The sequence below is a fragment of the Typopeltis vanoorti genome, chromosome 14 (genome assembly GCF_054136105.1).
Source record: "Typopeltis vanoorti isolate ZY-2024b chromosome 14, IOZ_Tvanoo_1.0, whole genome shotgun sequence".
In the NCBI taxonomy this organism is placed as follows: domain Eukaryota; kingdom Metazoa; phylum Arthropoda; class Arachnida; order Uropygi; family Thelyphonidae; genus Typopeltis; species Typopeltis vanoorti.
This window is the reverse complement of record NC_143562.1, coordinates 20942542-20966540: the sequence shown is the minus strand read 5'-3', so window position 1 is coordinate 20966540 and position 23999 is coordinate 20942542. Positions and strand designations below refer to the sequence as shown.

General features: G+C 36.0%; 1 protein-coding gene across 1 annotated transcript in view; it reads right to left on the bottom strand.

The window, feature by feature from the left end:
- LOC150099286 (uncharacterized) overlaps window positions 1-23999 on the bottom strand; it is a 623534-nt gene that overhangs the window by 375742 nt on the left and 223793 nt on the right. Inside the window, exons 13-15 of the mRNA XM_090404213.1 lie at window positions 21556-21609; window positions 18989-19100; window positions 2959-3079 (exon numbers count right to left, since the gene is read on the bottom strand). Of these exons, the coding sequence (XP_090260339.1) occupies window positions 2959-3079; window positions 18989-19100; window positions 21556-21609 (287 nt within the window). The remainder of the gene's footprint in view (window positions 1-2958; window positions 3080-18988; window positions 19101-21555; window positions 21610-23999) is intronic.

The window sequence follows — 23999 nt, the reverse complement described above, 5'->3', positions numbered from 1 at the left end:
CTAAGGATGATCAAAAAAAGACTGAACTTTTTAAATGGCACGGCAATTGGCACAGACAGTGCACTGTGGCTACTGAGTGCACCTAGTAGCAGGTTTTGACAACAAACTGCCATTTGCCCCATTCTGCTATAAGCATTAGTTGTTGAGTTATATCCACTGCTGTTCATCGGATAAGTGACAAAGTGACAATGAAAGAGCTTGAAGAATAATGTGTGCATGTGAGATTTTGATGCAAACTTGGTAAAAATTTTACAGAGACATTTCAATTGATTAAACAAGCATATAGGGAGGATTGTATGAGCTAAGCACAGCGCTATGAGTGGTTTAAGTGTTTTTAAAAGGGCAGAACACCTATCGGTGGAGATCCCAGGCCTAGACTACCTTCCACATCAACAGACAACGACCATGTTGAGAGAGTTCATGCTGTGATTCATGGAAATCATCACTTAACTATCTGAAAAGATGCTGATGAAGTGGGCATCAGCACAGGATCTTGTCATTAAATTTTGAATAAAAAACTTCAGATGCATCACGTCAGTGCAAAATTCATGTCGCATTTGTTGACTGACAATCAGAAAGAGAACCTTGTTGAAATCAGTCAGGAACAGCTTGACAATGCAAATGAAAACTTTCTTAAGAACATCATAACAAGAGATGAGACATGGGGTTATGGCTATGATGTTGAAACCAAGATGCAATCATCACAGTAAGTGGGGAAAGGGTCTTCTCGAACAAAAAAAGCACAGATGAGTGGGTCAAAGATCAAGGTAATGTTGGTTGTATTTTCTGATTGGAAAGGCACTGTCTATTATGAATATGTACCACATGGTCAGAAGGTAAACAAAGAGTTGTACCAAGAAGTTTTAGCATATTTGAGGGATGCTGTGCACAAGAAGAGGCCTGAATTGTGGGAAAACCAGACTTGAATGTTGCACCACAACATTGTCGTGGTGCAACATCTAAGTGACCATGCGTAACTCCTCATCTGCAGTTATATGATAAAACATCAGACTTAACGCAGGCACACTTTTCCCTGTTTCCCAAACTTAAAACCACTTGAAAGGACATTGTTTCCAAACCATAGAGGAAATTCAGGAAAATGCAATAAGAGAACTGTGCACCATTGCAGAAAGTGCATTCCAGGAAACATTCCAACAATGGAAGAAACGTTGGGAATGGTGCATCGCTAGTAGAGGGGACTACTTTGAAGGGGACAATGCTTAAAATTTTGTAAAATGAGCAATAGTCTTTATAGCAAAAGTGATCCCCATTCACTGACAGGGCAATCACAAGTACTTCTAGCAATCCATTCCACTCACACGCCACTATCCAAGAAAAAAATCTAGTTCACATACCCTTACTAACCACACTGTTACACACTTCCAGGGGTGACCTCTAGTTCTTTCTCTATTTTTTGTGTATTGAAAAAAATTCTTTTATGTCCATCTTGATCCCCAAGAAACCTAGGTGACCGAATCTGTGCACAGTAGTGTCCAGATGTGGTTGGATCGCAGCCTTATTTTCCAGAACCAATGTTTAAACACTGATCTCCACATCATTCTCAAGTGGAGTGAAGATAATCTAGTGTATTTCAATTCTCTCAAAATGCAGTCCTTTGCTGCTTGGAATAAAAATTCTCTTTTACTTGATCTTACTTTTGACAAGCTCCAGCTTCCAGTTAAGATCAGTTTTTTCTTCTTATGATGACTTTCATATTGAGATTATACTGGCATAAATATATTACTCCACTCTTCAACTCTTAACACTTCGTAAATATCAAATTTGACAAACCTCAACCACTAGTCACATAACCATGCTATTTTTACATTATTCTTTTTTTTTATCACACTTTCATAAGCATTGCTCACCAAACTGCTTTCTTTTTTTATTTTCAATTTGAACTTCTTTCAATTTGTTTTATGGTAGAACCATAAAATAAATGAAGAAATTTTACAGTCCCTGAATATAAAACCAATTAACCACTATATAAGTAAATATAAACCAAAATGGTTAGATCAAATGGACAATAGCAGACTGTCAAAAATACTATATGGATATAAAATAAATGGAAAATGAAGAAAGTATTTTTACCTTGGGTATAATTATGTTAAAGACGAAAAATGGAGTAAAACCAGGTTTAAAATTGCTTGGTATCTTTAACGGAAAATGAAGAATTGAAACACCAAGAAAAGAGATGGCATGTTACCAGAACAGGCCACTTGGCCTAAAATCCATAATAATAAGAAGAAGAAGAAGAGGAGGAAGATAAAGGTATCTTATCAACGCTAGACTTCTATGGACCCAAACGAAATATTACAGGAGGTTCTTACTGTCACACACACACACACACACACACACACACACACACACACACACACACACACACACACACACACACACACACACACACAATCTTATTGTGCCATGTCATAAGCTCATTCACTGACTTTGCTCACTAATGCTTTGCTCTTAAGTAATGCATTCTGCTCAGTAATCACTATTCATGCAGAAAAGCTAGTCATACTCTCTTTATATAGTTTTCAGGGAAGGCCTCAGAAAAATCTATTCCACATTAATCTCATAACAACTCCTCCTTATCACATATTCAGCTCAATCATATCCTTTCCTTCTCCTTCTATCAACAAAGTAGTTTCCAGTTTCCAGAAAAGCCACTTTAATCAGTTGTCTCTGAACCCTTTCCAAATATATTCAAATCTACATATAGAAGAATTATAATATAGTTCTTAAATAAGCTTATTATTGAATATACACACACATGCAAACACATATATACACACACACATACACTTATTTTTTTTGTCAACAGTAAAATTATTTGGAAATATAGTGTTAAAATTTTGACCGAATATATTAAGAGTAGTTATCAGGCAACACATCAAGTGCAGACATAAAACTATACTAATGATGAACAGAAAGAGGGGAAAAAAATCAGCATACCTTACGAAATTCTTTTTCAGCAATGGAAGAATGACCAGGTTCATATTCAGCAATGCTTCTTGGCTGATTCCTATAAATCTCATGAGATGGACGACTAGTCTCTGGAGGGTATGGAGGTGGGCTTAGAGGAGGGGGAAAAAAAGATAATTTATCCAACTGTACTTGATCTTTGTTTTAATTACATTTATTCAGTTTTCAACTATTTATATATTTGCAAAAATACTGTTAAATGATAAAAGAAACATCAGAATAAAGATTCACTTTAAATGAACATTTAATATCCTATCATATCAATACATCTAATAATGATTATTAAAAATACATCTGCAATAGGTGTGTGTGTGTGTGTGTGTGTGTGTGTGTGTGTGTGTGTGTGTGTGTGTGTGTGTGTGTGTGTGTGTGTGTGTGTGTGTGTGTGTGTGTGTTTTGTATATATATATATATATATATATTAGAGTTGTCCAGTTACTTGATGAGAATGCTTCAAAATGTTATTTTGAAGTTATTCACAATCAAAAATGTTATATGGAAAACAGAGGTAACTGTCTAAGAATATAAAGGTATGGCTTCATTCAGGGCCGGCAGAAGCGGGCATGCAGAGCATGCGGACGCCGCTACGAAGCACTGTTCATAAGTTCATTTTTAAGAAAAAAAATTTTTATCATAAAAACAAAAAATTCTTAGAATGATCAATATTAAAATAAATAAGGCTGGATACACCTAATAAAAATTAAGAAAAATTGTATATTGCCGCCTTGATCAGCCGGCTGTTTACAATTTTGCAGCAAGAGCAGGCTAAATGCTTGCGTAGATGAATGCTGTGTCTACTGCAGTCTATCTAAAGTGAAATGGTGAACGGTTTTTATGTGCAGAAATGAATTTTCATACAAAACATTTGTTGCTAGTTAACCAGTCATATGCATCTCGGTAGGCTACTGACCATAGCACAGTGGGGACTATTATTTCATCTCTGTGTCGTGTTGTGTAATATTGTGGGTATAAAATAGAAATGGAATCAAAAATTTAAATAAAAAAGTTATCTGGCGCACAAAATCGTAAGTGACATCCTGCGAAAGAAGCAGATGTTAAAAAACAAACTGGGGCTCTTAATAAATTTGTTAAAATATCAAAATATTCTGATGCAGATTGTAACCAACTCAATACATAAGAAATCAGAGTTCAAATGAACCATGCACATCATCCAGTTTGCATCAAAGTACTATTGAAACTATGAACAAGATAACAAGATGCATAATTTAAGTGAAAAATAGTTAGAAGATTTAGTTGTAGTTGACCATGAAATTAACACATTGCTAGTCGCTGTAAATTTAGAAGATCCAGGTGAATGGTGAAATATTGATGAAAAGTTACAAGTTGTTTTAATTGAAATGGGGCCTGTTCAAAAGAAAAATATAATATATCCCAGAGATACATATGGTCGTAAATTTGGCAACACGTATTATAATAGAAAAATGGAAAAAGGGGAGTTCGTGCTAAGAACATGGCTCATCTATTCCGAAACTTTAAATTCTGTTTTTTACTTTTGTTGCAAACTTTTTGCACCTACTGAATCAAGTAGTTTTGTAGAAGGTTATAATGATTGGAGAAATGTAAGTACAACTTCAAATACTGAGTACTCTGGATGTCAGTAAAGCTGTGGGACTGGATGGTATTTCACCACGAGTTTTGAGAGAATGTGCTAGGGAATTGACAGTGCCTTTAACGTGGCTTTACAATGAAAGTCTGGCTTTGGCAAAGGTGCCCAGGGAATGGAAGGAAGGTAAGATAGTACCATTGCATAAGGGTGGTAACAGACTGGAAGTGTCTAATTATAGGCCAGTCTGCGTGTTATCAGTAGTTGTTAAGATCTTGGAGAAAGTAGTGAGGGACCGTATACAGCATTGGGCAGATGAGGGTAATGTTATCTGTGAGAATCAACATGGATTTGTGAAAGGACGCTCTTGTTTTAGCAATATGCTAGCCTTTTATAATAAAGTTACAAGAACATTAGATGAGGGAAAGGCATATACTGCAATTTTCTTAGACTTGGCGAAGGCATTTGACAGGCTGCCACATGATAAGCTGATATTTAAGTTGCAGCACATGGGTCTGGATGTCAGATTGGTCAACTGGATTCAGGATTGGCTGTCTGATAGGTATCAGAGAGTTGTGTATGGTGGAGAAGTTTTCAGGAGGCAGAGAGTTACAAGTCGGGTCCCACAGGGCTCAGTACTAGGACCTATATTGTTTAACCTTTATATCAATGACATAGCCAGTGGATTGCAGGGGGATATTCAGTTGTTTGCGGATGATGCGAAGCTGGGAAGGATTATTAGTAATAGAGCAGATGTGGTAGCCCTGCAAAAGGATTTAAATAAGCTAGATAGATGGGCAAATGAATGGGGGTTTCGGTTTAATGCAGCAAAATGTAAGGTCTTGAGGTTTGGGAAACATCGATGGGATGCTGCATACTCTATGGGAGGAGTTATACTGGAGGAAGTAGTGGAGACAAGAGATCTGGGGTTGATGATTGATAGAAACCTGAAGTTTAGGGGACATATTGCAAAGGTGGTGAAGGTAACACAGAGGATTGCTGCTATTATGAGAAGGACACTGACCTGCAGAGATAAGAGGGTTATCATTCCGTTGTATAAGTCTCTGATCAGACCACACTTGGACTATTGTTCTCAGATTTGGTCCCCAGGATTTGAAGGGGATAAATTAACTGTGGAAAGGATACAAAGACGGATGACAAAGATGGTTTCAGGACTGTACAAGGATAGTTATGAGGATCGGCTGAGAGAATGTGGACTGCAGAGTTTGGTGGATAGAAGAAGGAGAGGTGATATGATTGAGACTTTTAAACTGTTGAGAGGTAGTTACAGGGTTAACACTGGGGAGTTCTTTCGCTTGGTTGAACAGCGGGAAGGAGTGATGACAAGAGGCCATCCCTGGAAGTTACGAAAGGAAACTGTGAGCAAGAGGGTAAGGAGTGGTTTCTTTGTGTGGAGGATGGTTGAGCTGTGGAATGCATTGCCTGATGGAGTGGTGGGAGCGAGAACGGTCAGTGAGTTTAAAGAGTGGTATGATAGACTTTGTGTTTCTCAGGGGGGGGGGGGGACCTCCCCTCGATGAGTCTTGACAGACTTTATGTCTTAGGAAGGACCTTCCTCGAGAGTCTTTTGACTCCTTGGAGGCCTGAATAATAATAATAATAATAATAAACTTTGCATAGACATGAGACTAGTTTAACTCACATGAAAAATTTCTTAAAATGGAAGGAACCTGATAAAAATTTAAAAACAAAACTACTATTGATTGCCAAACTCAAAGCATGTATGAAATGGAAAAGAAACATTGGATGAGTGTTTTAGAACACTTGATTGAAATTATAAAATTCCTTGGTAGCCAATTTAGCTTTTCGCAGATCATCTGATAAATTATATGAAAGGAATAACGGCAATTTTTTAAAATTAGTCGAACTGTTTGTGAAGTTTGATCCCGTTACGGAAAAATCATGTTAGAGTACACTATTTGAGTAAAGACAGACAAAATGAAATATTGGAAACTTTAAGAAACGCAATCAGGGATACAATTTTATTATCAATTCGAAAATCTAAACATTATTCCATAATTTTAGACTGCACACCTGATGCAAGTAAAACAGAACAAATGACCATTATTATTCGCTTTGTTTCCTGTGAGAGTGGAATTGTCAAGATCAGAGAAAACTTTTTAGGTTTTGCAGATATATCAGATTCCACAGGACATGGTTTATGTGCAACAATAATGGAACAACTGAAAAAATGGAACATCCCCATTGAAGACATACGAGGTTAAGGGTATGACAATGCGGAAAATATAAAAGGGAAAAAAAATATGGGCTCCAAAATTTCCTTTTGAACAAAAATCCTCGAGCTTTTTACGTGCCATGTGCTGCTCACACTCTAAATTTAATCATTAACGATACAACCAAAGTATATGTAGATACAATTAGTTTCTTTGCAATTATTCAAGAAATATACAATTTCTTTTTATTCTCTTACAAACATTGGGCAATCCTTTTACAGTTCGTAAAAATTTTAACATTGAAACAGCCATCAGAAACGTGATGGGAAAGTAAAATTAATGCAATCCGCCCTCTACGATATCAGTTTGGAGAAATTTACGATGCACTTTTTGAAATTTTTAATAATGAAAATTTAAATAAAGAAACTCAGCATGAAGTACAAACATTATGTGCTAAAATAAAGGAGTACAAATTTATTTGTTCTCTTATAATTTGGCATGATTTACTTAACAGAATAAAGCCTGTGAGTAAAATGCTTCAAGACAAAAATATGAATATTACACTTGCTTTAGAATTTATCGAAAACTTAAAAATATTCTTACAAGAGTATCGATCAGATACAAATTTTAAAGAAGTTCTAAAACGGCAAAAGAACTGAGTGAAGAGGTGGACAGAGAACAAGAATTTAAAACTGGTACAGAAATCCAAAGAAGAAAGAAGACACGACAATTTGACTACAAGCATCATGACGAAACGCCACAATCGCCAGAAGATAAATTTATAGTGAATGTGTTTTATACACTTCTAGACGTTGCAATGTTCGTTAATAGAACATTTTGAACAACTAAAAACATATTATGATAATTTCAATTTCTTGTATAGATTACTACAAATTAATAACGAAGATTTACAAAAAAATTGTGACGATTTAGAGATTCTCTTGAAGGACGGCGACAATAAAGACGTAAATGCAATAGAACTATATGACGAGTTATGTGTTTTCTGGGATATTTTTCGGAAGGATAATTTAAATATTCAAATCCCTTTCGATATTCTTAATTTTACTGTATCCAATAATTTATCTTTCCTTAACTTTTCAATTGCTTTAAGAATACTATTAACTTTACCTGTTACTGTAGCGAGCAGTGAACGTTGCTTTTCCAAGTTGAAATTGATTAAAACCTACTTAAGAACAAGTATGTCACAAAAAAAAGCTTGTTAGTTTGGCGTTAATAGCTATTGAAAATGATATATGTGCGGAATTAGACGTTAAGACCATTAATTCTAATTTTATGAATATGAAATCAAAAACCCTAAAATTTTAATTTAAAAAAATTTCAAGTATATTTATGTAATTTAATTTATTTTCTGTTATTCTGTAAAGATGTTATTTTTTGAATACTTATATTAAATGTTCTAATTATTTCTGAATTATTTTCTTATTTTCTCATCTATCTTGAGTTTCTTTTATTTTCTAAAAGATAGTTCCACTTATAAAAATTATTAAAAAATTTTTACAAGTTACTAAGAATTTAGTAACTTGTAAAATGCAAGAATTTTTTAAACTTTAGTTCAAATAAATTTTAACTTTAATTAAAATTCATTTTAATTTTGTTAGCGATTTGGTTTGGTGAGAAGGCTAAAATTCCTGTATGATTATATATTCAATGATTAAAATGAAGTGGCTTTATCAAAATTTGCTTTAACTTTTGAGAATTTTTTGAATATACGGATTTTTAACGATTATCCGGCCTAGTCTACACCCTGGTTCGTTACATTTAGCAAACCAACGTGTGGCTGTTCTGTCAAAATTTATTTAAGAAATTTCAAATAATTTAAATTTTTATTATCGTAAAAGAACCACACATGCCCGGATCATTACAGGGGCGCTTAGATAGACATTGCATGCGGGTGGCAAAGACCCTAGCACCGGCTTCATTGGAAAAGGAAATGGATGCACAGTAGTATACTTAGATTTTGCCAAGGCTTTTGATAGATTACCACATGATAAGCTGATAGTCAAAGTAGAGTGGGAGAGGGTTGGATATTAGACTAGTGCAGTAGATTGGAGATTGGCTATTTCATAAGCAGGGCTGTACTTATGCAGAGGTACACAAGGCTCTAGCTGAGATCAGGTCTATATATATCTATATATCAGAGGCAAGCGACCAAGATGATGAGTGGTCTGTGGAATGTTCCCTATGACGATAATTTGAGGATGTATAAATTGAAGAAGTTGGTTGACAGCAGAAAAAGAGAGGATATGATAGAAACATTTAAGTTGCTTAAAGAGTTTTGTAGAATTGATGCAGAGGAAATGTTTCAGCACTTGGCTAGAGGGGGGCAGAACATGAGGTTGCCCCTGGAAGTTGAATAAAGTGTGGTTCGTATGGGCATGAGGAGTAGATTTTTTTTTTGCTTGGAGAGTTGTGAATGAATGGAATGGGTTGCCATAGCCAGTTGTGGGTTCAAGAAGAGGTTGTGTGAATAGTCTGGGTCTCCTACAATAAGTCTTTGGACTCCTTGGAGGTGCCCATACAATAATAATAATTATAATAATATCCTGTACTACCTCTGAGGGTATATATCAGGAATTTGATGATATTTGATGATAATGATGACATCACCTCCAAGGAGTCAACACTTATTGGAGAAAGTATCCACTATCATGCAGGAAATTCATCGAACTGTGCCTTGAACTCATTCAATCTGTCTGCATTCACAAAATATTAAGACAATGCATTCCACTCACAACTCTCTCCATGCAAAGAATCTGTTCCTCAATCCTTTCCACCTCCCCCCCCCCTCCTTATACGGTTTCCAGAGATGACCTTTCAAATTCTATGAAAATGTTTTTTAATGTTATTTATTATTATTATTATTATTATTATTATTATTATTATTATTATCCAGGCCTCCATGGAGTCAAAAGACTCATTGTGGGAGATCGTTTTTAGGAAACACAAAGTTTATCATACCACTCCTTGAACCCATTGACCGTTCCCACTCCAACCACTCTCTCAGGCAATGCATTCCAAGGTTCAACCACCCTCCATGCAAAGAAACCACTCCTCACCCTCTTGCGCACAGCCTCCTTTCGTAACTTCCAGGGATGGGCCCTTGTCCTCGCTCCTTCCTGTCGTTCCACCAAGTGAAAGAACTCTCCTATGTCTACCCTGTAAATGCCTCTCAACGGTTTAAAAGTCTCGATCACATCACCTCTTCTTCTACTATTCACCAAACTCTGCAGTCCACATCCTCAGTTGATCCTTATAACTCATATTGTACAGTCCTGAAACCATCTTTGTTATCTGCCTCTGTACCCTTTCCACAGTCAATTTATTCCCTTCAAATACTGGGACCAAATCTGAGAACAATAGTTTAAGTGTGGTCTGATTCAGGGTCTTATACAACAGAATGATAACTCTTTTATCTCTGCAGGTAAGCGTCCTTCTCAGTATTGCAGCAATCCTCTGAGTTACCCTCACCACCTTTGCAATATGCTCCCTGAATTTCAATTTTCTATCAATCATCACCCCCAGATCTCTTGCCTCCTCTACCTCCTCCAATCGAGTATGCATCTTCCCATCGATGGATCCCAAACCTCAAGACTTTACATTTTGCTTCATTGAACAGACACCCTCATTCATTTGCCAATTGTCTAGGTTATTCAAATCTTCTTGCAGGGCTGCCACATCTGCACTATTACTGATAACCCTCACCAGCTTCACATCATCCGCAAACAACTGAACTGAATGTCCCCTTGCAATCCATTGACAATATCATTGATATAAAGGTTGAACAATACAGGTGCCAGTACTGAGCCCTGTGGAACTCCATTTGTAACCTTCTGCTTCCTTGATATTGCCCCACCATACACAACTCTCTGATACCTATCAGTCAGCCAATTCTGAATCCATTTGACTAACCAGACATTTAAACCCATGTGTTGCAACTTAAAAAACAGCTTATCATGTGGCACCCTGTCAAATGCCTTTGCAAAATCCAAAAAAAATGGCAGTATATGCCTTTCCCTCATCAACTGCTCTTGTCACTTTATTATAAAAGGCAATCATATTACTAAAGCAAGAGTTCCCCTTAACAAATCCATGTTGATTCTCACAGATAACATTACCCTTATCTGTCCAACACTGTATATAGTCCGTCACTAATTTCTCCAATAATTTCATCGAGCGGGATTTGAAACACCGACCTATGAATACAGCAACCTTCTACTGCAGCAACCACACCGTCAACTTATAAAAAGTTCCTACAGTCTGCGACTAGACTCGAACTCTGTCCCGAACTTCGTGCGGCTTAGCACAGAGAATGCAAGCATCACTTCCACTGAGCTAGTCTGTACTTTTGTCTGCAAAATGGCCTAAAACTACATCTTTCACCGTATTGTCATCTGCAAATTTTCTTCCTCGAAGGTCTTTCTTCAGTTTCAAGAAAAGAACTGCTCACTGATTTATATGTCCCAATCATATGTTGTCTCCTCCTCCTCCTATTTACGAGGGTTCGCAAATAATATTCCCTTAATCAGATCAGGAGGTCAGATGTTAATAATTATAATAATAATAATAATAATAATACTCTTTCTCTCTCTCTCTCTCCAGGTGTTTTGTCTTGGGATCTGCTCTACAAAGTCGAGAACAAAAAATTAATCCATTTTCTAATATTGATTAGAAATTCATTCTAGGTCACCCCGATGTTTTTTACCAGAAGTCTAGTGTTTGTTTAGGTAAACTATCTGATCTAGCTATGTGGCCCAGCAACCAGAGCTGTTTCCACATATTTTAGTGATGATATTTTCTTGTATTAGAACATTTGTGATTAGAAGGTAATAATAAACTTGCCTTTATCAATAAAAAAGAGCTGTTGTCTTTACCTTATACTCTTCTTTACTTAAATTGCTTGTTCATTTTACTATGATCATGTACTGAGATTTTCAGTATAAAATATTTGTTGCTAATTTTCAATAAAGCTTTTACGGTGTCTACATGTTTCATACTCTCTCTCTCTGTCCACACAGTTAGTCTAGTGCGGGGGTGTTCAACCCGTCAATCGCAATCGACCGGTCGATCGCAGAGCGATTTTTGGTACTAAGATGTTAGAGTGTTAAAAACAAAGGCACTGTTTTTGTTGCCGAAGCTGTACATGGTGGCATTAGAAAGATTGTTATTGAAACTTGTGTATGAGAAAGGCTTGCAGGCTCTAAGTATAAACATCTCTGAAGTCAGTCAGAAAGAGTTCAAACAACTTTCCGATGGCCAGCAACTTACAATCAAAAGAAAGCAAAGTAGAATCAAAGGCATGCCGAACTTGAATCTTAAGATGAAAGACTCATACCGATTCTTTGGGGGATGCCAAACTTCGTGCAAGGTCTCAGAGGAGGCCTAATAAAAAGGGTCTGAAGCAAGCAGAAGGGGTCCCAGTTCCAGAATTGCTGTCAGAGAGGAGGCTGCCCGGTCCAAAGTCGCCGTCAGAGAGACTGCCTGGATCCACGTTGCTTGAGAGAGGAGTTTCCCGCTTCCAGAAAGGAGCTTCTCAGTTCAAGACATCGCTTAGAGAGAGACTACTTCTAGGCCGCAGACAAGGTTTCAAACTGCCGAAAGGAAGAGTTCCAATTGCCGGAGAAAAGTTTCCAGGCCAGGTCAATGTCAGAGATTCACCAGTGTGTTGCGTTTTCATTACAATTTGATAAATGAAACGACTTCATTGATATTGCTCAGTTAATGGTATTTATTCGCATGGTATTTCAAGATTATTCAAGTAAAGAAGAACTTTTGAAAATTATATCATTATTGGGAAGGACTAGGGGAGAAGACATTTTTTTGGCATTTAATGAATTTGTGAAACAACACAAACTTCCGCTTTTTAAACTTGTGTCTATTGCTACTGATGGTGCTCCTGCAATGATAGGTAATAAATCAGGCTACATTTCGTTATGTAAAAACGATGACAAATATCCAGATTTTTTAACATACCACTGTATTATTCACCAACAAGTACTGTGTAGTAAAAGATTAAACACAAAAGATGTCTCGGATGTTACATTTAAAATTGTAAATTCTGTTCGAGGAAACGCCTTGCAATGGCAGTTATTTAAATTACAGGCAGATGATGATAGGGAACTTCTGTTGTACAATAATATTCGCTGGCTCAGCAGAAGTCAATTTTTAGAAAGATTTCTTGTATTAATTAACGATATAAAAAATTTTCTTGATGAAAAAGGAGATATTTATTCACAATTGAGTGATAAAAGATGGTTGTTACACTTATCATTTTTAGTAGATTTCTGTACAAAATTAAGCAATTTAAATTTAGAGTTACAAGATAGAGATAAACATTTAATTGACATGTTAAGTTCAATAAAAACTTTCCAACAATACTTACTTTTATTAAAGAAAATTATAAATGACCGCAAATTTAGACATCTCCCATATTTATTAAAATTTTTGAACAAAATCAAGAAATGCTTCGCTATGATATAAAAGAATTTATTCGTGAAATATAATTAGTTGAGGAAGAAATAAATTCCAGATTTAAATATTTTAATAAAACTGAAATGATTGCATCTTTTATCAATAATCCATTTCAAGAAAACTTGAACATCACATAAATTTCAAATAAAATTAGTGGGCTGTCTGATATAAACTAAGCTGAAGTAGAACTTGAAATAATAAACATTCAGAATAGCTTATATTTAAAATCAATAAACAATGAAGTCGTTTGGAAGTACGCACATGAAAAATTCCCAATATTAACTATTATTGGGCGAAAAATTCTGTCGTGTTTCGGATCGACATACTTGTCAGAATCTGCTTTTTCAAATATGACCATCATAAAAAATCAAGTAAGAAACCAAATTACAAATGATCATTTGGATAATTGTCTGCGATTGGCCACTTCTTCATATCAACTGGACTATGAAAATATTGTGAGGTCCAAACAATGGCAAATTTCACATTAACTTTTTTTTTTTTTTTTTTTTTTTTAATCAACCAGCATTTCCTATAACTTGTGAGTTTGTAATCAATCTGTTGTTTTTTCTAACTTTGGTTTTCCAAAATAGAGATATAAATATTTTATTCCAATATATTTGTTTTGTTTTTTTGTCGTATTAAAATATTTGTTGTATTAAAATAATTAAAAGTGATAAATAAATTTTTAAATACACAAATAAAGTTTTTAGTTGTGTATTTTTTTTTAATTGTTTATTTTTAGTTGTTTATTTGTGTGTAATCAGATATCAAGTTGGGGGAACGTGATCTATATAAGAGAGTAGATCACCGAATAACTTATATATAAGTCTCACTACCAGAACAACATTCGCACAAGCCATCGAAGTGATAGATTCTGATGCTGATTTAGCTTTGCGAGACTTTTGGAAGCAGTACAACATTCTTCAGTGTATCAAGAATATTTTGACTGCATGGGAATGTGTAACAAAGAATTGTATGTCAGGAATTTGGAAAAAATGTCTAAAATGTTATGCAAATACATTTGAAGGATTTGAAAAAGGAGAGGAACTGGAAGTGATTACAGAAAAAAATAGTTAAACTTGCAAAAAATCTTAAATTAGAATGTGAAATAGAAGACGTAGAGGAGTTGCTAGATTGTGAAATAAAAGAGCTTTCAGATGACGAGTTGATTGAATTGGAAGCACAGAGAGTGTCAGAAGAAAAAGCGAGAGAGGAAGAAGAGAAAGAAGAAGAGGAGCCAGAAAAGAAATTCACTGCAAAGAGTTTATCAGATTCTTTTTCACAACTGAATAAAGCTCTCGCCAGTTTCAAAAGCAATGGACCCTAATGTCGAATGATTCACAAAGGTCGAACGTATCATTCAAGATGCTGTGCCTTGTTATTGTGAGATAGAAGAAAAAAAGAAACAAACTGTTCAAACAAAGCTCAGCATGTTTCTCATCAAGAGAACATCTCCTACCTCAACCCAAGAACATGACCCTGACAATCCACAACCCAGCACAAGCAAAGATTAAAAATTGATCTTGTAAATTTCATTTGTATTAATTTTTACATGAACACGTTCGCTGCCACGCTACTCAGTCATAGTTTGTTCCCGCACGCCAAGCGCTTTTCGCGTCTTCAAGGTCACTACGAGTAATCTCGTAGCCGGCTTATCAGACAGAATTTTGTTTCATACGCCAACTACGAGTAATCTCGTATCACTCCCATCTTCAAGGTCACTACGAGTAATCTCGTAGCCGGCTTATCAGACAGAATTTTGTTTCATACGCCAACTACGAGTAATCTCGTATCACTTCCAGCTATATATTTCATGCGCTGATGACGGTGTTTATTGCATCTAGTTCAGTTTTAGTTTCTAGTCTCTAGTCTCAACTTACTGATCAAATGCTTTCATACTATTCCACCTTACGAAAGACAATTAGATGGCCAAAGAAATTGGCAATACGCATTTTTGAGGTATACATTCAAAATGCGCATAAATTTTATAACATGATTACTGGAAATGCAATGTCTGCATTAAAATTTAGAGATAAATTTATCTCAATTTTTGTTGGGATGGATGAACTTGCAGCATCAGAGAATATCAGGAGGAATCGGGATTTTCATTATTTGGAAATTTTACCACCAACAGAAAAAAAGAATCAACCGACAAAGCCATGCCGTGTCTGTACAAGAAACAAACGTAGACGCGAAACACGTTATTATTGTCCTGTTTGCCAGGAAAAACCATCATTGTGCGTGGAAAAGTGTTTTAAAATGTACCATTCTTAATTTGAATAAATTGTTTTTTTTTTATTTTACTGAGTGCTTTTTTATTTCATTGATTGGTTTTTATTTTTATTGATTTTACTAGTTTAAATTGATATACAAATTACGTGTTATACGACGGATTAACTCACGCTTGGCATACGAGGTTGGTAATCAACATACGAGTATACTCGTAGTTGGCTTGTGAAGCTCATATACGAACTACGAGTATACTCGTAGTTGGCATCTGAGGCACATACACAATATACTATATTTTAGTCGAAATTATTTCTCTTCTACCAAGCCCCCAGACATGCTCTCCGCATTATTCAGAATCCAAGGGTCCAAATTAAGGTAATTATACAAAGGGATAACTCGTATTTGGCATAGGAGGTCGGTAAATCGACATACGAGTATACTCGTAGTTGGCTTGTGAAGCTCATATACGAACTACGAGTATACTCGTAGTTGGCAGCGAACGTGTTAATTTTAGATTGTATTTTTGTGTTTACAGTATGTACAGTATTATTTTTCACATTATGTACAATATACATAATTATAAATTTAAAAGATTATAAAAATAAATTATAAAGATGATAAAAAGATTAGAAAGGTTAAAGAATACTGTTAATAAATATATGGCCGACATACGACCAGATCGACTTATGACCTATCAGTCAGAACGGAAGTCGGTCGTAAGTTGATGACCAAGTGTATATCTACCTTCATAAATTCATAAGTGTGGAGTAGGAGATGATAGCATTAACAAAGTCACTATATTAAATGCATAATACAATAACAGCTTGCCAGGGATAACCAATGAAGAGAATATAGTTGAATTATTCAATAATCAAAAGAAGAAGAAAAGAAGATTCAATGACCAGTTTGTCATCATATTTCATCCTTGTGAGAGTAACATCAAGAGAAGTCGGAGTGTAAAGGGTATGGTGGAGGAGGGACTGATGGTAAATGAGCAAGAAGTATATGAGGAATTAAGTAAACTTGATATTAATAAAGTGATAGGATTTGAGAGTATAGCACCATGTGTCTTGAGGGAATGCCCTATGGAATTAATGGCACCTTTGTCACAACTATTTATGAGTCTTACAACAGGGCAAATCCCAAAGAAATGGAAGATGGGAAAAATTGTTCCACTTCCCAAAGAGGGGGAGGGTTTAAGACTAATGCTATAAATTATAGACCAATCTGTGTGTCTGGGATTGTTATTAAGGCAAAGAAGTTGGTGAGGACTAGGATTCAGAAGTGGGTTGATAATAGCAGTATTCTTTATGATGGGTAGCACGGGTTTATTGGGGGGGGGCATGTTTCAGCAATCTGCTTAAGTATTACAATAAGGTGACAAATTCCCTCAATAAAGGAGATGCAATAAAGTGGTGTACTTGGATTTTTTCAAAGATCTTTGATAGACCTGCATGAAAAGCTAGTAGCTAATCTGAAACAGATGGGATTAAAAAACAAACTAGTAAGTTAGATAGCTGATTGGCTGTCAGACAGGTATCAGCAGGTTGAATATAGAGGAGTGGTATCGCAAAAAGAGAAAGGTCACTTGAGGAATGCCACAGGGATCTTTTTTGGAACCATTATTGTTTAACTTGTATGCTAATGACATTGGGACCAGCTTAACTGGAGATGTACAACTGTTTGCAGATGATGCAAAGTTGGGAAGGGCTATGAGAAGTAGAGCAGATGTTGTGGCCTTGCAGGAGGATCTTAATAGACTCTATGAGTGGGTAAATGATTGGTGCTCTCTGTTTAATGTTGTAAAGTTTAAGGACTTGAATTTATTACAAATTAATGGAGAAATTTTGAAGAGGTGAAGGAGATGAGAGATATGGAAGTGATGGTGGACAGAGACTTGAAGTTTAGGTGTCATATTCTTACAATTATAAAAACATCTCAATGAATTATGGCAATAATGAAGAGGACACTGACATGCAGAAGCAAAATGATTATGGTTCTCCTGTATAACTTTGATCAGACTACATATGGACTACTGTGCACAGATTTGGTCACCTAGTTTTCAGAGGGATGAGGATATATTGAAGAAAGTCCAGAGAAGGTTTATTAAGTTAGTGTCAGATCTATGAAATGTCAGATACAAAGAGAGATTAAGGAATACAACTTACAGAGCCTTGTGAATAGAAGAAGAAGAGAGGATATGATTAAGACATATAAGTTGGTGAGGGGTTGTTACCAGATTAATGCTAAGATATTTCATAGTGTAGAGAAAGGCAAGGGTAGAACCAGAGGTCATCCGTGAAAGCTGTATAAGGAGGGTGGAGCAGGGAAGAGAGAAACAGGTTCTTGGCATGAAGAGTGACTGATGAGTGGAATGCATTGCTGAATCCATTGCCTGGTGAGTGCAGAAACTGTGAATGGGTTAAAGGCATAGCTCAATGATCTTTTGGCATGAAAAAGTATGGACCTTCCGTGATGAGTCCTTTGACTCCATGGAGGTCAGATATTAATAATAATAATTAGTAGCAGTAGTGGTAGTAGTATCATCACACCCACCATGGAGCTAGCGACTCATCATGAGAGGTCCATTCAAATGAAACATATTTATCATACTGAACCTTAAAATCCTTAACACTCCTTGTAAGCACATATTCTGATAATATGTTCCATTCACTATAATCCTCTATGTAAAAAATCTACTCCTCACAACCCCTCTACAACACTCTTTTACTCAACTTCCAGGGATACCGCTGGTTCTTCCTCTGTTACCTTCTACTCTTTTCATATGGTTTGAATAATTCCTCTCTTCATATAAATTTATTCAGTTACCTAAATGATATAAAAAATGTAGAACAATTCACATATTTGGGAAGTAAAATGACGTATGATTTGGACTGTAAAAAAGAAATAAAGATCAGGATTGCAAAGGGAAGAACAAATCTGAAGGCCATGGATAACATCTGGAAAAGTAAAGTGATCAGCCTGCAAACAAAACTAAGAGTATTGGAAACAGGCATCTTTAGCAGTGCACTGTATGGATCTGAAACATGGGTAATAAATAAGAAAGAAGAAAAAGAATTTTGGCATTTGAAAGAACTTGTTACAGGAGGATTCTAAGAATAGGATAGGTACATGAAATCACAAATGAAGAGGTCACTCTCGGAAAATACAACCAAAAGAGAATCTAATACAGAAGATTATAAAACGGAAGCTGCAATTATTTGGACACATCTGTAAAATGAGTGAGGACCAGAAGATAAAGACATTTATGTTTGGTATTATGGATTGTGTTAACAGAAGAGGTAGACCATACAGAGAATGGACAGATGACATAAAGGACTGATGTGGAATGGGTGTACAGAAACCGTGACTGTACAGTGGACAAAGAAAGGGGGAAGAAGATAATGAAGGAGGCATCCAGACACCAATGGGCAGTGAGCCCATGGTTTGTGATGTTGATGATAAGTTGCCTAATTGCTAATTCTGTTGCCTATTATTATTATCGAAATCAATAGGTACTTACTTGAACCTGTTATTACGAGGAAGTGTCTTATTCTGTGATATGTGGCTAACAGTATGTGTAGGCTGCCTTCGGTAATCCAGAGTGGTATATTTAGATCTGTATGGAGAATCACCTATAAAAATACTAATATTTATGAACTCTTACATGCATATAAGCAGGATTTTCATATGTTTAACTGAATATTTCAACTAACTACAGGCCATAAAGAGTGCTCGAAGATGCCATGCATGGAGTGGTAATAGTTACAGTGTCAATGCTGTAACAGATAATAAACTAACAAAATAAATTATGAATTTATTACATGTACTTATATTTGGCTGAATTCAAGCTAGCATTCATATAGCAAAAAAGCATTTGATAGAAATACTAAGTGCTATAACAAAGATTTACTATAAGTTACTTGAAATCTTTTGTGTAATTTGTGTGTGTGTGTGTGTGTGTGTGTGTGCGTGCGCATGCGTGCTATTTGTTCATAGTGTTATTTTTCAAGTAAAATGATGAAGAGGTAAGCAACAAATATTGTTTAACGTTTATTCACTTGGTTATACTATAATATAAGTTAAATATGCCAAGAAATTATAGTCTTTGTTACATCCTTTATACAAGGGTAAGCAAGCAAAGCTTCATGTGAAGTAACTTCACAACTTGCTAAAAGCACACTCAGGGTTTAATCTTGGAGGGGGCCAAGCACTCAAGATTTAATCTTGGTTGAGGGACAGCACTCGTGATTTAACCTTGGGGGAGGCCGAGTTGAGTAGACAATTTGAGAATGCACACGACATTGCATACGACCTATGACTGAGCATCTGCAGTGATTACCAATACTGTACATGATACTTGATCGCCCTGCAAATGAAGTGGCGCTCGATCCGCAAGGGCACTACTTCGTTCGCCTTGTGTTCACAGCGACTGGGATTCCCGAAAGTTATAGGGTACTCTAGATCTCTGGAGAGATTGCTAAAATGACACACATATGCACAATGTGAAGATCACATGACACGGGTCTTCGGACTATCAGTCCAAGGTCTCTATAAATTCCAATACTGACAAATAGTCTCGGCTTCCTTTGCTAATGAAAGGTCTTAGCTGCTTCCCCCTTCAACATTTAACATATTTTAGATATTGCAAAGTTTTACATTACCATTTTGATGCAGCATAGTCATACTTTGTCACCATGTGTGAATCATGTGTAAACCCTGGTTGGACTTTACTCACTTTGTGGAGCACTCTCCCTTTTGGATCAATGCACACTGGAACTTTGCAGTTGGTGGGAATTTTTCACCATGCATCTCTAGGACTTATGAACCTTTCTAGAAGGACATCACGGCTGAGGTTCCACTTGGTCCCGAGCTTCTTCGTCGGTCTGCACTTAGAGGTTTCATTCGTCGGACTTCATCCAACCGTCCGCACTTTCACCCCTTTGTTCTACAGCCGACGCTTCCTGTCCTCCGTGCTTCAATCACATCCCCTTTCTTTTCTTCCTTCCTGCCACTCTCCTCTTTTTTTTTCTCCACCACCCACTCCTATTGTACTGCAGCTTTCAGTCACGGTCGTTTCGATGACATTGCACTTGAACCCGTGAGAGAGCTCCTCCCAGAGAATTGTTCACGGTTGTCTCTTTTCACGAACCTTGCTTGAAAGGATCACTAATGAGTTTGCCAAGGTCATGACCTCAGGGCTCTTAGTCACCGCTGAAGTATGCACTGTTTCACACAGCCTATTCTTGGGTTGGTTGTCAAATATGTCGCCTCACTACAAATTCATATATTCCTTTTCCTAAATATTGTAGGTTATACAACATAACCTACAGTGTTTTTCCCTCTTTGGGTAAACAGATACACACTCATTTAATATTTACATGATACCCCCCCCCTTTCTTTTTATTTATAGTACAATTTGCACCAGCAGTACAGCTATCTTTTGATTTAGGCACTGTTCTTGTTGGATCCTGAATGAAAGTCTGTCTAATAACGGCAGGCCTCATTCATGATCCAACACTATCATCCAATCCCATCTGATCCAGGTTAGTTACCAATGTGGTGTGGCAATCTAGCAAAAGCCTTTGCAAAATCTAAGAATACTGTTGTTAATGCAATTGTCTTGTCCAATATATTCATCACTTTGTTATAGTACGTTATAGTTTGTAAGTTATAAAATGCCCTCTATTTAGCGAACTTATGCTAACAAGCACATAGAAATACTGCTGGTATCGGCTCACTTTTGAATCCTAGCTCCCACCAACTTCTCCAGTACCTTAATTACAACTTCAATATACAGATTGGGCTATAATTTAGCCAAAAAAGTGTTCACTTATTTGACTAAATTATTACCCAATTATCACCCTTATCACCACCACAATTATGCATTTCAAAGAAATGATGAAGCAGTAGTCATTATAAGCATAAAAAATGTTTACAAATAAGATGTGCTGGAGATGCCAAAATGAAAATTATACTGATATAATTCTCTTCATAACATTTATATATATAATGTATTACAGTTGTATAAAAACACTAATGGTCCTCAAAAAAACAAACAATAATAACGATAAACAAATAAACTTTTACCTGTTCTATCATATTCTGGTTCAGACATATAGCCACCAAGATGAGGAGCAGCTCCTGTATACGGAAATATGAAACAGAATAAAATAAATAAATATAAACATAAAAATTTACAATAATAATTTCATATAAAATATCAAAATTTGTAATACAGAATTTGTGATGGCTGTAGCAAGTTTTTTTTTTTTGGCTGGATTGAATATTTATTCAACAAGAAATTATATTCCTGTTGTTTTCATCCTAATTTCATCCTCATATAAGTAAACAATAAATGTTTGCATAAGTAATATAAGTAGTAACTTCATGACTAGATACTTCCATAATGAGAACAACAGTTCACTACAAATTGCATTACATATCTCATAATCCAGGAGTGAGAGGGCAGCATAATTTTGTTAAGGGGTAGGTCATGCCTCATGGCTACACAGTCACATTGCTAGACTTTGTAAAGGATTATGACAAGATACTGCATGAAATTCTGTTATGTAAATTGCAGTAAATGGGAATGGATATAACATAGTGATGCTAATAAGAGAGTGGATAATGGAGAGCTATCAGACAGTAGTTTATTTAGGAGTAGAGCCCAGTAGAAGCTGTGAGACCAGTAGTGTGCCACAGAGCTTTACACTAAGACCACTGTTATTTAATTTGTATAGTGAATTGAATTTCAGAGAGCATACTGCAAAAAGGACTAAAACAGCTCATAGGATTACCTGGTTACTGAAGAACACCATAACATGTAGAGATTAGGAGATTATTATACCTCTTCATCAAGCCTTGATAAAGCCCAATCCAGATTACTGTGCACAGATCTGGTTGCCTAGGTTTCTTCGGAATGAGGAGAAGAAGGAGGAGAAGATGAAATGTGATCAAGAGGGTGGCAGATCTATAGAATGTTTCTTATGAGGATACATTGAAGATTTGTGGATTACAGAAATTGGTTGACAGGTAGAAAATGGATATATGTCTCTCTTTTCCACAAGGAAACCAATTTCTATAATTGACAAATCTTTAACATATCCTCATAAGAATCGTTCCATAGATCTGCCACCCTCTTGGTTACATTTGATCTTCTCCTCGTTCCCAAGAAACTTAAGCAACCAGATCTGTGCACAGTAATGTAGATGGGGCTTTATCAAGGTCTGATGAAGATTTATAATAATCTTCTAAATCTCTACTTGTTAGGGTGTTCTTTAGTAACCAAGTAATCCTATGAGCTATTTTAGCTCTTTTTATAATAAGCCCTCTGAAGTTCAACTCATCCACCAAAACTACCAACTCCCCAGCTTCATCAAGTTCCTGGAATATAATTCCATCAGAGGACCAATGCAATAAAAGTTTTGAAGGACTGATACAGAGGAAATTTTTCAGTAGAGGAGTGATGTGTGGAGGGGGAGAAAACTAAAGGTCATCCAAAAATGAGCAAGAGTGCAGTTAGCAAGAGTGTGAGGACTAGATTTTTTTGCTTGGAGAGCAAGAGTGGTGAATGAGTGGAATAGGTTGCCATAGTCTGTTGTGGGTGACATGTCGGTGAATGATTTCAAAGCAAAGTTATGACAAATATTGTGCTAATGTTGACTGATTCTATGGATCCCATGGAATTGCCAGTATACTAATAACGCAGTGCTATATTATCAAGTCCCACCACCTTATTAACATCGAATTTGCTCAATTCCCCATATACCTTTTGCTCACTTACAGTCAGTCTCATCAACTGCTCTCAAACTCTCCATGATGTCACATTCACAAGAAAGAAACTTTTGTTTCTATATGCCTTTCTGAACATCAAAAATATCAATCCTGCATTACCTTCAAGAAATGGAACAAAGTGGATTTAGCAGAACATAGGATTACTATTACTAGCCAAAGGATCCTTTGGAATACTGCCAAATTACTGCATACATGTTTCCATAAATATGACCACCTCTTTAAAGAAAGTTCTGAAGTACTTCTGCAGCACCCAAATCTCCACCTTAATAATGGATTCCCCATGCCAAAAATCTAGATGGGTACTATGAGTGTGCTACTTGAGTCGTGAAATTCTACCTTTATTCATCTGCTCAGCTACTTTTCCACATTTCAAATGTTTAATGACTTTTTCCAAGTCAAGTACTGATATGTGCTCCTGACTGCATTCTTCTTAAATATTTTATACTTTGTCATCTCTGGTTGCTTTTACTGTACTCTTTTCTACTCTTAGCTTATTCAGATTTTTCAGTAGCCTTCACAGAATTTTGTCACCCTCATTGTATTATCTTCTATATTCTTACCCAAGTCTTCCCATAACTTTTCTTTAGCTACTTTTGCAAACTTTCTAATAGTATTCTCTGTATTCTATCAGAGCACATGCTGATTTACTTCCTAGAAACTTTCAATATGCTTTCTTCTTTATTAGGACAGTCTTTTTAACTTCAGGAGACCTCCATGTGTTTGAAGCAGATTTTAAT